The sequence below is a fragment of the Empidonax traillii genome, unplaced genomic scaffold (assembly GCF_003031625.1).
Source record: "Empidonax traillii isolate 1590-97213 ecotype Southwest subspecies unplaced genomic scaffold, ASM303162v1 scaffold911:size244615, whole genome shotgun sequence".
Taxonomy (NCBI): domain Eukaryota; kingdom Metazoa; phylum Chordata; class Aves; order Passeriformes; family Tyrannidae; genus Empidonax; species Empidonax traillii.
In genome coordinates, this window is record NW_020956104.1 from 162,972 (window position 1) to 180,684 (window position 17,713).

The following is a 17,713-nucleotide window of genomic DNA, read 5'->3' on the forward strand; positions in this document are numbered from 1 at the left end:
GACTGAACTTGAGATCAGTCTTCCCTGCTGTTGAAAGCAGTCCTGTCATTCCTCGGCTCCTCCTGACTTCGAGGGCCAGCACTGCCATTTGCACACTGAATGGGGTTGAGTGAGTCCAGTGAACACCCAAATAACAGACACTGCTGGTCGTGGGGTGGTTTGGCACTCAGGTCAGGGCCATGTACAGGCTCTGTGAGTCTGGGGTTGAGGTGGCAGCGAGTGGTTTTCATCAGCAGTGCTCACCGAGACTGACTGGAAGTGCCCCTAAAGCTGTAGCAGGCAACTCTTTAAAACAGGGAGTGAGTGTGGCAGGTGGGGACTGCCCTTGGAATTCCCTTAGAGAGTTTTCCACTGGGCTGACCCATCTGTTGTCTGCCGTGTTTGATTTATTCTCCCTGTTCTCCCCCAGGCTCCCCGGGAAGCGCTGTCCCAGGTGGTCCTTGCTGAAGTGCCCAAGCAGTTGGTGTCCTACTATAAATGGAAGGGGTGGCCCCCCCTGAAGCCCCCGGAAATCAAGGCCATGTAATTCAGGCTGGCCTGTCCCGCTGGGTGAGGAGCTGCCTGCAGCCACGTTCTCCCTGGCACACCACGGGTGCTCAGGGCCTGGAGATTGCGCTGCTCACACCACTTCTTTCACCTGCCTGCGCTCTGAGTCTCATCTTTCCTGTTCCTAAATGGAAGAGCTGGAAATACGGGGAGAACCCCCAACTGCTGGAAGTTTTTTGTCACAGAAAAAAACGACCTTGTTGGTTTTGCACCTTGCAACAGTGTCTGGTTGTGACACATCGCACCAGGTGTCATTGCTCTGCTGGCTCTCAGGCAGTGCACTGAGCTGCTCACATGGCACTGCTGCGGTGCTGAGCTGCAGGGGAGAAGTGTTGCAGCCATGTGCTCCTTGATAGGTGTTTTTCTTCTGTCAAGCTGCCTTGGAAATGGGGACCCTTCTGTCCTGGATGTGACCAAAGACTGTTGGTTGGATGCCTGTTGTGCCTTCCTAAAGTGCCAGTATATTTTTTTACATGTAGAGGTTTATTTTTAAATTTCAGTGACCATGTTTTGCTATCTTTTTTTTTTTTTTTTAAATCACATTTTTCTATTAACAAAATTCACTTCTGTGATAAGCTTCTGCTTAGAGCCATTGTTACAGCTTAAGAACATGGCACTTTGCTTATTTGTGGGGGATCAGTGAGGATTAATCATTAATTAGCGGGATGGGGTGGGATTAATGAGTCACATTAGTGTGACTTTAAAAATTCAGCAACTGGAAACACTAAAATGAGGATGCTTTGAGTCATTTCATTATGTCACACAAGTTACAAAATGAAGAAGTAACTATCTGTGGAACTCCAGAGAGCTTCCTTGTCCTCAGAAGTGTGAAGTGTGTATTGCATGGTCTGCGGACTGGAGGTGACAGCGAAGCACAACTGCTTTGAGCAATGGGAATTGGTGGTTCATTTCAATATAGAGGTAAACTTGGGCTTGTCATTGCACTACAAGTGGTCATCACTTCCAGTTACATAAATCAGTAATCTGCTTTGACTTACATAACATGTCTGGACTCTTATTTCCTTCCTGGACTTCTCTTTTTGCTTTCCAGCAGCGTGGCTGTTGGTGTTTCAGCATCTGAATGAGCCTAGGTTGAGTGGGATCCAAAAAAAAGCAGAGCTAGTTGTCCATCATTGTTAATTTTGTTCCCTGTTAATCACTGACTGTTGAATCCTGAGCCCTGTCCTGCAGTAACACGAGCTGTTTCTGTACTGTAAAATTATGGAAGAACTTGTCTGTTCTACCAGATGACCCCTGAAATGGTGAGAAGACATTGGCACACTGCACCAGTGATCCAGGCCTTGAAACTGGTTGTTACAAACCTGTGTGAAGGCAGAACATGGGGTTGAAGTCTCACCCTAAACTGGGCCAGTCATTCTGGATGGCCTCTGCCACCAAAATACCACCACATATCGTGCTTGAAGGGCTGTGGGGCCAGGACCACTGCTAGCCAGGATGAGTCTGTGCCAAGTCTTCTCTGAGAAACTGCAGTGTGATGGGGAACATCCTTTACTCATGTTTTCAGCTGCTTGCAGCCTGTAGGCAGAGCTCTCCTTCCCTGCGTGGTGCCTACAAGAAACCTAAGGCTGTTTTTGTGTGTGTTTATATTTGGAAACCCATTTCACCTCTCCTTTTTAAACCTCTGCCAGCTCCCACTCAAAGGAAGAGAGTGAATCCTCCATGTCTGCACTCTGAGGAGTGAAGTCACTCTTCTGAAACTCGCTGAGGGGTTTCCAGGTGCTGGACTCACTGGTGGTAGGAGAGACCTTTCCTGCTTTGGGGAGGAATAGGCCAAGATGTGGCAGAGGCAGGTCTGAGGAACTACTTCCCCCTGTGGGAGCAGAACAGAATTTGGAGGAAATGCTCTTTATCCACAAATAAATGGCTGAAATGGGAGCAGGAAAAGGGACACAAGTCCTGCAGTTGTCACTTGAGAACAAGAGCTGATGGATGTGGGCCCAGGTGAAAAGCCTTGGGAGGGTCAAGCTTGGAAGCTGCTGACCTGGCATGGCAGAATTTTGTCAGTTTTCTCTCATTCTTGACTCTCCTCAGGACACCAGGTTTTAGAGGAAGTGCAGCACTTTGGAAGGCTGGCAGGTCTGTCTGCTGCCACGTGCTGCCCTGGGTGTAGCTGGAATGCAGACTGATGGCATGGCTGTCGCTGGAGTTAGAGGAGAGGTCAGGGTGGAGCTCAGGTTACCTTCCTCAGAAGAACACAACACGTGTTCTCGCTCAGTGCCAGCCCACGCTCTGCCCACCCCAGTCACTGTCTTGGTTTATCTCCGTGTTGAGCATGGGGAACACCCCCGAAGTCTCTTTACCCTGACTAAGACTGAACAAACACCCTTGGACTTGTGATCCCCAAAGGTATTTCAGCCTTAGGGCTTTGTATAAATCAAAAGCCATTGCAGGAGCTCACCGGGGAGGGTTCCTCTTGCTTCCTGGACATCTGACAATAAATACTGGTGGCATGTCATGCCAGGCTCTGCCACACTACCTGACAGCTCCCTCCTGTATGGGAGATCAGGCTCCATCCCCCTTCTTTGCCCAGACAACTGGTTGGGCTAATGGCCTTCCTTGGGGTCTAAAACAGTTGGTTCCCCCAGACTGTTGTGCTAAAAAAAGGCACTGTCTTCATGGGACTGCTCCAGGTTTTTTGAGGAAGCCACACAAACTCCACTGGGAGATGTCTTTTGATCAGCCTTGAGCAAGTATTGGATCCTCTCAGCAGCAGCAGCATACTTTAGTGGTCTGGATGTCTCACTAAACTGCCTAAACTGCCCTTCTTGCCCCCCTCCAGCCATGACTGGATGTGGGGTCAGTGCACTGAGCTTTCTGTGCTGCCCTAAACTGATGGGCTCTCGTGTTTGGGTTCACTAAAGTGGTGCTGAGTGCTGCCAGCCTGCAGTGTTGTGTTGCTGCACGATGACGCTGCATCCTCCCACCCGGGCGCTCTGACATGCTTCCACCGCCTCCAGCACCGCTTCCCTGGTGCTCCAGGAAGTGCTTGTGCAAGAGGGGAATAAAGGGAATATCCGCAGGGCTTGCTTTGAAGCAGCTGGCATTGAACAGCTATGATTCACTCCTTGGTGTTTGTGGAGCTGGATGAGCCACCCTGGCCTGCTGCGAGGCACCTGTACGGTGTGTGTGCATGTGGGTGTTTGCTGCAGGCTGCTGAGAGAGAACCAGAACCTCGGGAGAGAGAAATGCTCTCCAAATTCTGCTCAGCTCAGGATTGTTTGATTGCTTTAATCTGGCCTAAATCTGTGCTCTGTAAGGGCTCTGGCATCCCTATCATCTCTCGTGCAGGTGAGATGAGCTGTCTCAGGCCCAGGGGGTGCAGTGGGGAGCACAGTGTGCCCCAGCTCTCCCTCCTCCCTCTGCTGCTGCCAGTGCCCTGTGGAGCAGCTGAGGCTCCTGCCCCAGTGTCTGTGGATCTTGGTGCTTGTCTGTGTCCTGCAGAGGGCTGGCAGCTGGGCTGCAGCCGCTGTCCCCGACTGCTCTGGCATCCCCCTGTGCTGCACAGCCCCCGGCTCCCTGCTCAGGGGCTGCTGAGCACCTGCTGTTTGCTGATGGCAGGGGAGCCCAACCCTCCCAATCTGAGGGCTGCGGTGAGCGGCCCAGCGAGCTGCCCTTTTTCCCTCTGTTTGCCTTGGAGGGTTTTAACCACAGGAGCCGTGATTTTGAGCCGGGGCAGGTGCAGGCTTGGGGTGGCTGAGAGCAGAGCCGGGCTCTGCCCTCGTCGCAGCGCTTGGCCCGGTGTCTCCCAGTCCTGACTTCAGTCCCCCCCCAGGCGTCAGCCCCGAGCTGGAGCGGGGCCGTGGGAGGGGGATATTCCCTTCTGCCCTTTCCAGCCCGGCAAGGGGGAGCTCCTGCTGCTCCCCGAGCCGCGCAGCGCGGGGCTCCATCAGCCGGGAGAGGCTCCCTGGGCTGAGGGAGGCACAGCCAGGGCTGCCCCCGGCCGTGGGTGCCGGGGCGTGGATCCAGCGTCCGGCCGGACCGGCTGGGCGAGCCGGCTGTGAGTCACGGCGGGCGGAGCGGGCTGGGCGGGGGGCAGCGCTGCCGGCCCCGGCCCCAGCCCCGATGGCGCTCAGCGCCCGCGTCCGCAGGCTCTGCGGGCTCCCGGGCCGCGGAGAGCGGCAGGTGCAGCTCAGCTTCAGAGGTGGGCTCCGGGGAGGGCAGGGAGGGAGAGGGGCTGTCCTCCCCTGCCAGCGCCTCACGCCTCCCCTCTCCTTCTCAAGGCTTCACCCAGAAGACGAGGAAGGTCCGCTGTGGCCCAGAGGCCGTCTTCGAGGAGGTGAGGGAACCGGGCACACGTAGAACCTGAGGGACGGGGGTGGGACAGGTCAGCGTCTCGGTCATAAAGTCACAGGTTGGTTTGGGTTGGAAGGGACCTTGAAGATCGTCTAGTTCCAGCCGCCATGCCACAGGCAGGGATACCTTCCACATGACAGTTTTCTGGGAATCTCTGCTGCCTCGTTCCTCTGTTCTGCTCAGGGAGGCAGGTGGGTCCCTCACTGTACAAACTGCAGGAGCTGACACTCAGGGGAGTGGTAAACCTGCCTGGAAACCTGGGCACACTAAAGCCAAAGCCTTTCTGCCCTCAGAAGTCCAGATTGTCACTGTGGTCGATGCCTCCCATTCCTGTGGGACAGGAGTGGGTAAAGGAGGGTGCAGGGCTGGGCTGGCCTGGGAAGCACGTCCACCTCTCCAGTACCACCTCCCTGAATCCTGTGACAGCCCAGCTGTGCTGTGCCAGTGGGTGGTTCCCACCTGTCCCCTGCTCGATCCCAATGCCAATGTGCTTCCTGGGGAAAGGTGGAGAGGGCTGGGGGGCAAGAGAAGCAGCAGCCAGTTTGGGGGGTTTTGTGAGTTGAAGCTTTAGGGTGCAGCTCTGCCATGAGCCAGATGACTCCCTGCCTTGATGGTCTCTTCTCCCCAAGTGCCTCTGAACCTTCTCCTAGCTCATTCCACAGCCTGTCAGCTCAGGGACTCCAGTAGGCACAAGCATCCTTCTCTTTCCAGGGTGATGCTGCTCTGGCTTCTTTAGCAGCTGATTTGTGCTGCTGGGGGGGCTCTGGTCTGCCTGGCCAGCAGGAAAGTAACTCCCCACCAAGGCTGCTTTTTGTCATGCCCATGGACTTGGTCACCTCACAGGGGACCCAAGGAGCCGCCAGATGTGGGAAAGTGTGGCTGGGAATGAGTTGTCATCCCTTCCCGCTCCCTTTGTTTGCAGCTCTTTCGCTGGCCTCACTATGGAAAGCTCATCATGGGCGAAATGCTGTCCATCAAGGTTTACAACTGCAGCAAGGTTTTCAGTAACAGGTGGGTCCTTTGGTTCTTGGGATGACCAGCAGAGGTGGGGCAGGAGACATACTGGGCATTAGTTACATTGTTCTCTGGGAATAGAAAATGTTTATTGAAAGCTTGGTGGAAGGAAGACGAGCAGGGTGCAGGTTATAGGGCAGGGAGGGAGCTGGTTGTTCTGGTGGGGCAGCAGTGCTGCATATATCAAGTTAAATAAGGGGAATGATTTAGTTGTGCCAGCAGTAACGAGGACTACCTAAGGATCCAGATCCAACCCTCAGCTGAGACAAAATAATAGAGCTACAGGGGCAGGACTTGCAGCAGACTGGGGACCTGCTCTCACCCTGAACATCCACACGGTGGCTGTGACCATGCTGCACCCAAATTCAACATATCTGCCCATGGGGAAGAGCCCTGAACTCGTGGTGGTATGGTTTACCTTCCAAAAGACAGCAATTCGAATTTAAAGGACAGCCAGAATTTAAAATTCTAGGTGGCACAGACACAACACTGTGAACTCAGTGGCTATTACAGCAGTTGTAAAACACTGCAGGGAAAGCCTGGAATAGAGATGACTGATTGAGGAGTGGTGGTGGGGCAAGAAAGGCAGCAGAGGCACATCCTTCAGGAGCTGAGGATGCAGGGAAAGGTGCCAGCTCTGATAAGCAAAATGTAAGAACTGAAGGAAAATGCACAGGGAACAACTTTCTAGAAGCAGCTGATAATACAAACCTTTTCAAACAAAACCTTTTACAAACCTTCACTGCCAAAGAGGGCGTGGAGGAAACAGAGGAGCACAGCACATGCGAGACACAGATGAAACCAGAGCAGAAAGTGTGGCAGAACGCTGTGCCACTGTTTCCTGGATGCTTTCCTTATAGGAACTGGATCAGAGGAATTGTCTCTGGCTGAAATGTCAATAGAAATTTCTACTGGACAAATAGATAACATAAATGGTAACAAGTCAGTAGGACCTGACAGACAGCACGGAGCAAGGGAGTGTGTTGGGAAATGAGTGACACTGCCAGTGTATCCACACACACCTCTGCTGCCGGGTGTAATGGCAGGTGACAGAGTACAGTTCTGTGCACTGAGAAGCCCTGGAATGGGTGAATTTTGGCCCAACTTGTAGCTTGTGGCCGTAGCTTTATGTCCTATTTCTGTATTTCCTTGTGTAAAGCCTCTGTTTCGCAGTTTTTCTGGGAAGAGTCATCCCAGCCCAAACCAGTCTGGCTCCCGGGAAGCCCAGCTCTGCTGAAGAGCTCCCTCGAATCCTCCGGGAATCTGGATCTGCACGAACCTTTAACCACCAGTAGCAGCTGAGTTGTGAGGAGCTGTCTGGGCAGGGCTGGGGTGGAGGCAGGAGCTGCTGCAGGGTGGGTTCAGGTGTTTGTCTGCCAGGCTGGCTCCCTGTGCAGAGCACTGCAGGGAGCTGTGAGGGGCTGTGGGAGTGGAGATCCCTCTGCTCCCCGGGGTTTGGCACTGACGCCATGCCCAGTGGTGCTGCAGCCCCTGTTCGTGTTCCAGACTGCTCGGCACCCTCGTCCTCAGCCTTCAGCACCTCGTGACGGCCGGGAGGCTGATCCTGCGGGAGTCCCTCGTGGACAGGAACCACAGAATCACCGGTGTAAGTCCTCCAGGGGCAGCCTGGCTATCAGCAAGGCTTTGTGGGAAACCTCACGTGGTGCTTCCCAGGTGGATTTGGGGCCGAGGGAGAGTCCAGGGTGCTGCTTGAGCTGGGAAGTGCTGTGGCATTTGTGCTGTGTCTGCACACTCGCAGCCACTTCACACCCACCAGCTGGTTCCTGGGAGCATCCAGAAATGCGTGGGGTGGGCTGGGGGCCCTGGAGACCTGCTGAGAGCCTGGATGAGAAGAGGGATGGTCAGTAAAACCTCCCTGGGTCTGGGGTGGGTGCAGGAGGTGGCATCTCCTGTGGCCCATGCAGTGCATGGTTACGGGCAGGGCAGGGCACAGGGCAGAGGGGGGGATGGTGGGGTGAGGTGGAAGGTGGCAGGGTGCCTTGGGACCCCCGGGGGGCTTTTGGGTTAAACACTAGCACTGCCTGGGTGGCTTAATGGGTATCTGGGGCAGTGTGAGAGGCTCTGATATCTGACTGCCCCTCTGCTCTGCAGGTCCCACTCTCCTCCCACTCCGGCACCAGGGCTCACTGGGCCCTTTGTGCTTGTAGAAAATGAACACTGCCCTAAAACGAGCTGTTTCCTGCCAGCAGGGTGTGTGTGGGGACACAGTTCAGTGGGTGCTGGAGAGCCAGAGCTGTGTGCCAGGGTGGTGAGCAGGGTGGGAAGAGCAGAGGCAGAGGCCTCAGTGCTGTGTCCCTGTTTGGCCTTCCTGAGGGCAATGTGACTCAACCCCGTGGTGGCACGTGGGATGCAGCTCTGTGGCCACCAGACCACGGGCCTGAGTGGCACAGGCACAGCTTCCTTGTGTTGCTGGGCTGCCTGGATCACGGAGCAGGTCCAGGTGGGAGCTGAGCATTTCCAGGATGATTTTTAGCTCACTGGATAAACGTTCATGCCAGCAAAGAGACAGGGACTACACTCACCCCTTGGTGCTGGTTTGAGGGGACCCTGCTGTAAGGACAGAGCTGCCCTTCAGCTCAGCCCTTTGCCCCTGGCTGCCTCCTCCCTCGTGCTGATGAGCTTTTCCAACCAAAACCCAACCGCACTGGGTTAGTTTTGGACTGTGCAGTCCCGGATACACAAGAGCTGCAGGGGACAGAATAGGGCAGGCAAGAGTGGGCAGCCATCCAAGAGCAGGCTGAGACCCTCCTCCTCAGCTCAGCTGGGAACAGACATGCCCCCAGAGGAGAGGCTGTTTCAGCCACTGCTCCTTGTGGGAAGTGGGAATAAAGCCACCAGTCTTCCTGCTGGTCCGAGTCTTGTGCTTCCCTGGGACTTGAGTTATTCTCACCCTCCTTTCTCCTGGTGGCTTGAAGGGGTATTTTCAGAGCCTCAGCTTTTCATCCAGCTTTATCTCAGGCTTCTTCACCATCCAGCCTTTGCTGCTGCCTTTCCCTGTCACTGCACTACAGATTTCTTGGGCTGCATTTCTCCTCCCAGAAATGAACCTCATCTGTGTATCCCTCCAGCCTACTAAGGAGTGGCCTCCTCCGTGCTTGTGATTTTGGCCTCTGCTGGGAAATTCTGGAGTGTTTGTATTGGTTTGAGGTCGGGCTGGCCACCTGCACACCCCGGGATTTCAGCCCTGTGCTGTCAGTGCTGATACCCAGCGTGCTCCTCTGGCTGTCCTTCCCTCACTGGCACTGAATTGATGTCTCCTGTGATGCAGACTCAGGGTGTTCTGATGGCTTCTGCAGCATTTTAATCCAAGCTGTCCTGCCTGGGGACGCTCTGCCAGCTGTCTCGTGCCTCCCACAGAGAGGCTGCTCTGCATGGCAATCTGCAGGGCTCTCCCCACTTCTCCTGTTGAAAATGCCTTGAGGCAGCTCTCAGGGGCCTCTTTGTGGTGTATTTTAGATTTGGAAACCTGAGCCAGCTTTTATTCAGTGAATCTTGGAGTTTGGGAGTCAGTAGAGGAGGGAGTTTGGTTATGTCTAGCTTGTTGATGGAGGCAGACAAGGGGAGCCTGGTATGAACAGGCTTCTTGTGGGGTTATCAGCCCCTTTCCTCCACTTCTTTCCACCAGCTCCTCACTTCTTTTTTTAATTCCATGGCCTGCTTCCCCTTTTCCATGACATTTCTGCTGTTGTTTTGTGGCTGCCAAGCTCTAAGGCCGTTTCATGTCCTGCTTGTAGATCTACATTGAGTTGGATTTGCGTTACCAGCCTCCAAATGGCTCAGCAGGGACCTGGGTTGAAGAGGACTTTGTCTATCAGATGAAAGACAGGTATGGAACTCCTGGGAAGAGCAAATTTCCAGGCAGTTTGTACAGCTGCCTTTGCTGGTGGCAGCCTATGGGATGCATTTACTCTCCACCTCTCCCAGGCTGCTGCATCTTCACTCCACAGCAGCAATAAGGGAGCAGGGCTCTTGGACAAAAAACACCTTGGTAGTCCTGGGACTTCCTGGGACAAGCACTGAGAGCATTTCTCAGCCTTCCTGGCTGACAGGAGCAAGGCTTTGTAGCTGCAAAGTTGCAGGGAGCGTGGTTTTGGACTGCAGCGATGCCATGCACCCTGCACACAGAGGGTGCCCAAAGCTGGGGGAGCTGAGGGGCTCTGGGTGGACAGGATGACGGGCAGAGGCCTGCAGAGTGTCACTGCTGGAGTGCCAGAGGTGAGGCAGCAGGCACAAAGGGGGGGGCAGTGGAAAAGCTCAGGAGAAAAGCCACTTAGGAGGGTGCTGGTGTCCCTGCCAAGAGAGCAGCAGGACCCTGGCTGGGGCACTGGGACTGAAATGCTCGGGGAACCGCCGCGGCACACGAGGCTTCGCAGCAGGACATCTCTTATTCTTGCAGCTCCGAGTTAATCATCCGCAATCCCGGCTTTGAGCAGCTGGAGTGAGTATCCAAGTGTCCCTGCCCGGTGCCCGGGCTCCCCCTCCTGGGTGCAGGCGGTGCACAGCCCTCTCGGCAGGGCTCGGTGTGCATCACGGCGGGGTTTGCAGGGCTGCGGAGGGGCAGAGAGGGAGCGACCTGGACAGGAAAGCTGCTGCGCTGGGCAGGAAGCTGGCAAAAGGCCTGGAGACTGATGAAGAAGAGGAAGAGGAGGAAGATCTCTATGACGAGTCTGAGATTGAGGTCTCAGGCATCATCTTCAGCCCTGTGAGGAGGTGAGGCATGGCATGCTCTTCTCTCTCGCCCTGGCTTGGGTCCTGGGATGGAAAGTGCCAGATCCTGGGGAATTCCTGTAGCTCGTGGCATCTGCTTCCGCAAAATGTCAGAAACCTTCCACCTCCAACGGCCCCAGACAGGCACTGTTGGGGATTTGTTCATTCCCAGGACAAGGGGCCATTATTTTCAGGGTTTCTGTTGCATCCTTTGGTGGAGGGTTGCTCAGGTCCATGCAGACAACCTGCTCACCTGTTGTTTTTTGGTTTTTTTTCTGTGCAGCCGCTCCAGACTCTGCTCTGCACGGGATCTCTTTGCCATCCCAACCCCACAGAGCTTCCAGGTACTGCAGCACTGCTGTGTGGCCCTGCAGCTGGTCCCTCGCTGTGGGTCTGGGCTCCTCTGATTGCCACACACTCCAGACAGGCTTCTGACAAGATCTTCTTGCTTTGTATGACTTCCCTGGGTAGGGTGTAAGATTCCCTGAGTGGACTCCATCCATGGCCTGGAGTAGAATTGCTTTCTGGCCACGTAGTTAGCTATGGATAGATATGGATATGTATGTATATCCATGGACATGCAGGAGAAGGGAATCATCCTCCTGTGCCACTGCAAAACACTGCCTGAACAGAGCTTCAGAGAGCACCCAGGCAGGGCTGGTGCCTGCCAGCTTCCCCAGGACCTTGTCTAGCCCTCAGGGACACCTGTGGGACGTGGCTGGGCTTGGAGGGCGATGCAAGGACTTGCTCGGACATGCTGGGGGGCTGGTATGAGCCTGTGGCTCTGGCTGCTGATCTGACATCAGGCTAATTTGATTTCAGGGCAGGTCTCTCAGCCTGGCTATGGATTTAAATCCTTCCCTGGTTCTAAGTAAACGTGGGCTCACATTTGGTCCAGGCAGGAAGCGTTTGTGGGTGTTGAATTTCCTACCATCCTTTTCTTGAAGCTGTAATTCTGCACCTTATCAGTGGCCCAGTTACTTGTACTGAGAGCAAATGTGAGAACATTTCTCCCCTATCTCAGACTCCTAACCAGCTGCAGTAAATAAGACAGCCACATTCCAGTGGTGTCCATCTCAGTAGGATTCAAAGAGAAGTATCTTCTCCAAGATGCTCCCTGAACCCCACCATGTGGGACCAGTGGGTTTGCAACCCCTTGGGATTGGGAACTGAGGGTACAGTGATGCTGGGAAGGCCACTCTTGGGGATCTAACACTTTATTTCCTTGCTTGTCTGAAAGAAACAAATATTTCAAATACCATTTTGGTCTGTCCGGGCTGTAATGGTTTCAGCAGCCATGCTCTGCCTGCCCCAGGCGTCCACCCCTGCCCCAAGAGCGCTGTGGTATTGTCGAAACTATCTCAGCATGGAGGTGGAAACAAGAGCAGTGCTGATCCAAAGGTCTTCTCCCACATCTTCTCAGGTTGGGATTAATATAATTGAAGCACAGAAGCTGGTGGGGGTGAACATTAACCCCTTCGTTGTCATCAAGGTTGGAGAGGAGAAGAGGTACACGGCGACGCAGAAATCAACAAACTGCCCCTTCTACAACGAGGTGTGTGACGTGGACAGGGGCTCTGTCCCTGCCCCACCTGTGTCCCAAGAGCCTGGCACCACCCTTGCAAGGGATGCCTGGGACCCTGGGGCTCAGCTGTCCTGCTCTTCTCTTTCAGTACTTTCTGTTTGAATTCCATGAGCCAAGGGACATTTTATTCCACAGACTCATAGAGATCTCAGTGAGTATTTTCTCCTCTTCATCCCCCGTGCTGGGTGGGACAGCCCAACACTTCTGTGTGTAGACATGAGGAGCCATGGGCAAAGCCAGGGTACCAGTGCCAGCCAGGAGTTCCAGCATCCTGTGGCTGCAACGGGGCAGAGCCCCAGCCCTGCTCTGAGCCAGCTCTGGGCGCTGCTGCCTTCCCACCTCCTGCAGGTCAGGCTCTCTGCACCCTGTGACTGAAGTGGGGCCTATGGGGGAGTTTCTTTTAGCTCTGGCTACCTTTTTGCTCTGCTGTTTTGGGGGCAATTACCTACTGCCCCATACCCGTGAGCCTCATCCTGCAGGTTCTGAAGGCAAGTGACTGGTATGAGAGGAGCTCACCAGTGACCTGTGCTGTAGGAAAGCCCAGACAGGCAGAGAGGTTTTCAGAAATCCTCTGGCCCAAAGTGCAAGGGCTTCCCCAAGACATAGGGGCATTCTGAAGATACCTAAACCCAGCCAGCACCTCCTTTGCCAAGCAATCTCCAGCACTTCCCTGTGAAAGGCTGTGTCTCTTCTGCCAGTGTGAGTTCAGCAAGCACTGAGCAAGGCTTGGGTTTTGGAAGAGGAACTAGCCCAGTAGGGTCATGGCTCTGCCCTGAGCCAACAGGGTATGACACAGGACTGTCTGTGGGAAATCAGGTCTGCCCCAGGCCTGCTGGAGGGGTTTGGCTTACCTGGGACTGGGAGAAAATGAAGTGGTTGCACATACCTTTGCCTTGGCCCAGGGTTGACTGAGGGCTGTGGGCTGATCAGCTGTGGGCTGATGGGCTTTGTGGGAATGGCTGGGCAGGAATGGGTTTGTCCCAGGGCTGACTGAGATGGGTCAGTGTGAATGAGGGGCTTGCAACTTTTCAGCTGTGCTTTGGTGAGCACCTCTTAACAGCCCTGTCTCCCTCAGAGCTGTCACCTGGCTGCCCACACCTCGTGGTGCTCAGGGGACTTGTGCTCTCTGCAGGTTTTTCACTCAAAGAAGATTCCGTTCCTGGGGACGTGCATAGGAACGTTCAAGATGGATGTTGAGACAGTGTACAGCCAGCCAGGTATGAGGGACTGTACCTGCCTCTGCCCCTGTCTGCTCTGTCTGAAACTGGTACTTCCTTCATGCTCTGCTGGGTCTGCTCAGGGCTCTGGCTCTGAAGCACTTAGTTCATACGAGGACCAGCACCTGCTTTTCCTCCCGGCTGTCTGAAGGCAGGTGACAACTCCTGCACCTTCAGAGGCAGGATCAGGGCAGCCTTTGTGCAGATGGAGCTGGGATGGGAAATGGTAACGTGGCCTCTCCCTAGGGAACTCCTCCTGTTCCCTCTCAGATCACAGGTTTTTCCAGAAGTGGGCAGTTGTCAGTGACCCCACGGACACCCGGGCGGGCGTGAAAGGCTTTGTGAAGTGCAGCATCTCTGTCTCTGCACGTGGGGACGTGGTGGGCTTCCTTCCCACCTCTCCCAGCAGCCGGGACGAGGACATTGAAAGGTTGGTGCAGTGAGGTCTGGCGTGACCCAGTGATAGAGACCTGTGGCAGGATCCAAACTTCTGCCAGGAAGGGCATTTCCCAGCACTGCGTTCCGTGGACTCCAGGAGAGAGACAGAATATCAGAACATGAATTTGTCTTTCAGGAACCTGCTGTTGCCTAAGAGAGTCCCTGCAGAGAGACCCTGGGCCAGGGTCTGCATCAAGCTGTATCGTGCTGAGGGCCTGCCCAGCATGAGTGCAGGCATCATGGGTGGTTTCTCCAAGATCATAGGGGAGAGAAAAGTCTTTATCGACCCATACGTGCAGGTCTCGTTCTGTGGGCAGCAGGTGAGTGCCAGTGGGTCTGTGTTGGGACAGGCTGATCCTCCCCGGGCTGTGTGGCAGCACGCACTGGGCTCGTGATGCCAGGAGCCTGCATGGGGCACCGCAGTGCCACTGGGCACAGGCTGGGAGAGCCAAGGTCGTGCTGTCTTTAGCAGTGGCCTGAGTTGTGCGGCCCTGGATGTGCAGTGTCTGGATGAGAAGGCTTTTCTGGGACTTTTATCTCTGCAGAGCCGCCCGTGGGACAGGCCCAGTACTGGGCACAGCCACTGGCTGAGCTACTGGCTGTGCAGGCAGATTCATATCCTTAAATACAGGGAGAGGGTCAAATAAATCCCAGAGTAGAAATCCTTCCTCTGTGTCAAGCTGCACTCAGCCCGATATCCTTGGGATAGTTTAGTGAGCTAATGGCCCTCTTCTTGCACCCAAGGGTTTCTGGTCCTGTGGTATCCATTAATATGAGAATCAGTCCCTGGGCAGCCTGGTGGGCATGGGGGTGCTCCCAGGGAACCCTGAGACACCTCTGGGTCTGCTGGTGCTCCTGTTTGCTTTCAATGCTTTCCCTTGGCTGTGCTGGGAATGGCCAGGGCCTTGGGATGGCCCCCCTTGAGGAAGCACAGAGAGGATGTGCAGGATGGGGGCCAGGAGTAGGGACACTGTCACCTCCAGAGCCTGCCCAGCACGACCTGCAGGCGTTACAGGAGCTCATGGCACCCCCAGGGAGGCTCTGAGGCACCCCTTGCTCTGGCCACTGGCTGGGGCTGCGTGGCTTTCACACCTTCTCCTTCCCAGGGGGAAACGTCGGTGGAGACCAGCACCACCGAGCCCGAGTGGAACGAGCAGATCAGCTTCATCGAGATGTTCCCGCCTCTGTCCAGGAAGATAAAAGTGCAGGTGCTGGATGACGCCAACGTCGGTGACGTGGCCATCGCCACACACTACATTGACCTGCAGGAGATCTCGGACCCTGACAGGAACGGTGAGCCTGGCACGGCTGCCCCGGGGCACCTCCTGCTCGGCCCTGGTGGTCTCCTGGAGGCGGGAGCAGGAGCGGCTGAGGCACTGCCACCCCGGCATCCTGGGGGGAGGTCTCTCTGCAGCAGCACCCTGCCCTCACGAGACCCTGTCCCCGTCCCTGCAGGCTTTAACCCCACCTTTGGCCCAGCCTGGGTGAACCTGTATGGCTCCCCCCAGAACTCGGCGCTGCGGGACATCCACAGGGACCTCAACGAGGGCCGGGGCGAGGGCATCTTCTACCGCGGGCGCGTCCTCATGGCCGTCACTGTGGAGATCTTCAGCAGCCCCAGCGTGGCAGAGAGGAAGCTCGGGGACAGGGCGAGAGGCACCCTCAGCAAGCTGAAACTGAAGAAGAAAAGCAAAAAAGCCAAAGAGAAAGTCAAAGAACCGAACCAGCTGCAGGGAGAGGGGGAGGCTGGGAGCTCTCAGGAGGCCGAGCAGCCTGGAGAGGTCACTGTGGAGGTGGAAGAGCTTCATCCGCTGCCTGAGGTGAGTCCTGCTGTGCTGGCGTGGCTGACCCACACCCATCTGCAGCATGCACTTTTGTCATGGGAGAGAGGCGAGGCAAGACACAGCTGTGTTGGTACGATAGCCATTGCTTAGCCTGCAAACCTGGCCTCACACAATGCACCACCCACCAGAACTTGCAGGAAACCTTGTCCTGCCTCTGGCAGCCAAGCATTGACTTCAGCAGCAACCCCTGAGTTCTTGTGGGAGGGCTGGCAGGCACCAGCCGTGCCCTGGTGCTCAGGCAGTGTTTTGGCACACAAGGCTCTCAGGCTGATTTGTTTCTCCTTGCTTAGAATGTGCTGGGGAGAAAGGAAGAATTCCTCCTCTTTGCTGCCTTCTTTGAAGCCACTATGATGGACTCCTCCCTCAGCTCTAAACCTGTCAGCTTTGAAATCTCTATAGGTGGGTAATTCCCCAGGGTCCCATGCCCAGAAAGTATGGGGACAGTGCAACTCTCCCTCTGACAGCCCAAGTCAGCACTGCCAGCCCTTTGGGAATTTGGGGAGGATGGGGAGTGAGTCCAGGGAGTGTGAACAGTGCTTTACTTACCTGAACAGTCTGGATGCTCTCCTATGGGATTGGAGATTTGCAGTATTTGTATGAATTGCTTGTTTGGGGAAAGTGGTTGAAACTCTCCTGTAACTGTGGGTGCAAAGAAGTAGAAGGGTTTGGGAGCAAGAAAGGGAAACAAAGGCGGGGAAGCTGGGCTGCTGGGACTGGCCATGTGGCACCGAGGGGCTGTGGCAGCAGATGATGGGGAAACAATAGCTGGAGGGTGGGTCAAAGCCCCCACCTGCTAAGCTGGACATGTGGAGATGCTTGATCCTGAGACCTCTTCGAGGGGGCTACTGCTGCTGGCCCCAGTGAGGTGTGTAGATGGCAGTCAGCAGGCACTTAGTGGAGTTGGCAGAACTTGAAGACATACACAAGGACCTCCTTGCAACTGCCCAGCTCCCTCTCAGACCTCCTGGTTGTCGCTGTGATGCTCCAATGGTTGGACACAGTGACCTGCTAGTTCCCAAAGCAGTGCATGCCTATGTGCTTCTCTTGGCAGCAGGACTGCACTCTGGTTTTGCCAGCTAGAAAACTTGCTTAGGAGCAATCTCACTTCACTGTTTACCATTAATGCTTAACTTCAAGGAAACTATGGCAAATCTGAAGAGGTTGTGACCAAAGGATGGCAAAAAGTGGAAAAGGGAGAAGTGAAAGAAGAAAAGAAGCCTTTGCTGGATGCTGGTTCTGACGGTGAGCTGGATGGTGAAGTCCTGAGCCCACCTTCAGCAGCAAGGAACAAGTCAGTGACCAAGAGCCAGAGAGCAGAGCCCATGGAATGTGACAGGTAAGGCTTCTTCCTCTGTCTTTCCCACCTTCCCTGGAGCTTGTGCCACCGTCCCAGACTGGTTGTTCCAGGTGTTTTTAGAGCTCTGCTCAGCAATGTGTCATGGGTTTTGCCGTGTCCCAGCTGGCTGGCCTTTCCCATCAGCCCTACGAGCCCTGTGGTGCCTGCTTGGTGTGTGCAGATGGCCAAGGATGGGGTCCCAGGGAAACTGAGACCTCTCAATAACATCTGTCCCCCCAAGCAGCATCCTAGGGGCTTGTTTGCAGTGAGGAGGAAGGAGAGGGGTATTCTGATGTGGTGTCCTATGTTAGGCAGGCAAGACACACACAGAATCACAGAGCATGCTGTTGGAAGGGACCCACAAGGATCACTGAGTCCAACTCCTGGCTCTGCACAGGCCCATCCCCAAGGGTCACCCCCTGTGCCCCAGAGGATCATCCAAACCCTCCTGCAGCTCTGGCAGCCTTGGGGCTGTGCCCACTGCCCTGGGGAGCCTGTTCAGTGCCAACCACCCTCTGGGGGAAGAACCTTTCCCTGAGATCCACCCTGAGCCTGCCCTGGCACAGCTCCAGCCATTCCCTGGGGGCTGTCCCTGGTCCCCCCAGAGCAGAGATCAGTGCCTGCTCCTTCTCTTCCCCTCATGAGGAAGCTGTGAGTGCAATGAGGTCTCCCCTCAGTCTCCTCTTTTCCA

The 17,713-nt window shown here is 55.2% G+C and overlaps 2 protein-coding genes across 3 annotated transcripts in view; both read left to right on the plus strand.

Moving 5' to 3' along the window:
- CPNE1 (copine 1) overlaps positions 1-888 on the plus strand; it is a 36,942-nt gene extending 36,054 nt beyond the window's left edge. For both annotated transcript variants that reach the window (XM_027902824.1, XM_027902823.1), the window contains exon 16: positions 410-888. In XM_027902824.1, coding sequence (XP_027758625.1) covers positions 410-526 — 117 coding nt within the window. In that variant the 3' untranslated portion in view covers positions 527-888. The remainder of the gene's footprint in view (positions 1-409) is intronic.
- Positions 889-4,629: 3,741 nt separating this feature from the next.
- LOC114067407 (fer-1-like protein 4) overlaps positions 4,630-17,713 on the plus strand; it is a 35,624-nt gene continuing 22,540 nt past the window's right edge. Inside the window, exons 1-17 of the mRNA XM_027902805.1 lie at positions 4,630-4,708; positions 4,788-4,843; positions 5,783-5,871; positions 7,381-7,480; positions 9,630-9,721; positions 10,292-10,333; positions 10,441-10,605; positions 10,886-10,946; positions 12,026-12,157; positions 12,276-12,338; positions 13,320-13,404; positions 13,675-13,834; positions 13,979-14,162; positions 14,949-15,135; positions 15,298-15,662; positions 15,977-16,085; positions 16,824-17,022. Coding sequence (XP_027758606.1) covers positions 4,630-4,708; positions 4,788-4,843; positions 5,783-5,871; positions 7,381-7,480; positions 9,630-9,721; positions 10,292-10,333; positions 10,441-10,605; positions 10,886-10,946; positions 12,026-12,157; positions 12,276-12,338; positions 13,320-13,404; positions 13,675-13,834; positions 13,979-14,162; positions 14,949-15,135; positions 15,298-15,662; positions 15,977-16,085; positions 16,824-17,022 — 2,168 coding nt within the window. The remainder of the gene's footprint in view (positions 4,709-4,787; positions 4,844-5,782; positions 5,872-7,380; positions 7,481-9,629; positions 9,722-10,291; positions 10,334-10,440; positions 10,606-10,885; positions 10,947-12,025; positions 12,158-12,275; positions 12,339-13,319; positions 13,405-13,674; positions 13,835-13,978; positions 14,163-14,948; positions 15,136-15,297; positions 15,663-15,976; positions 16,086-16,823; positions 17,023-17,713) is intronic.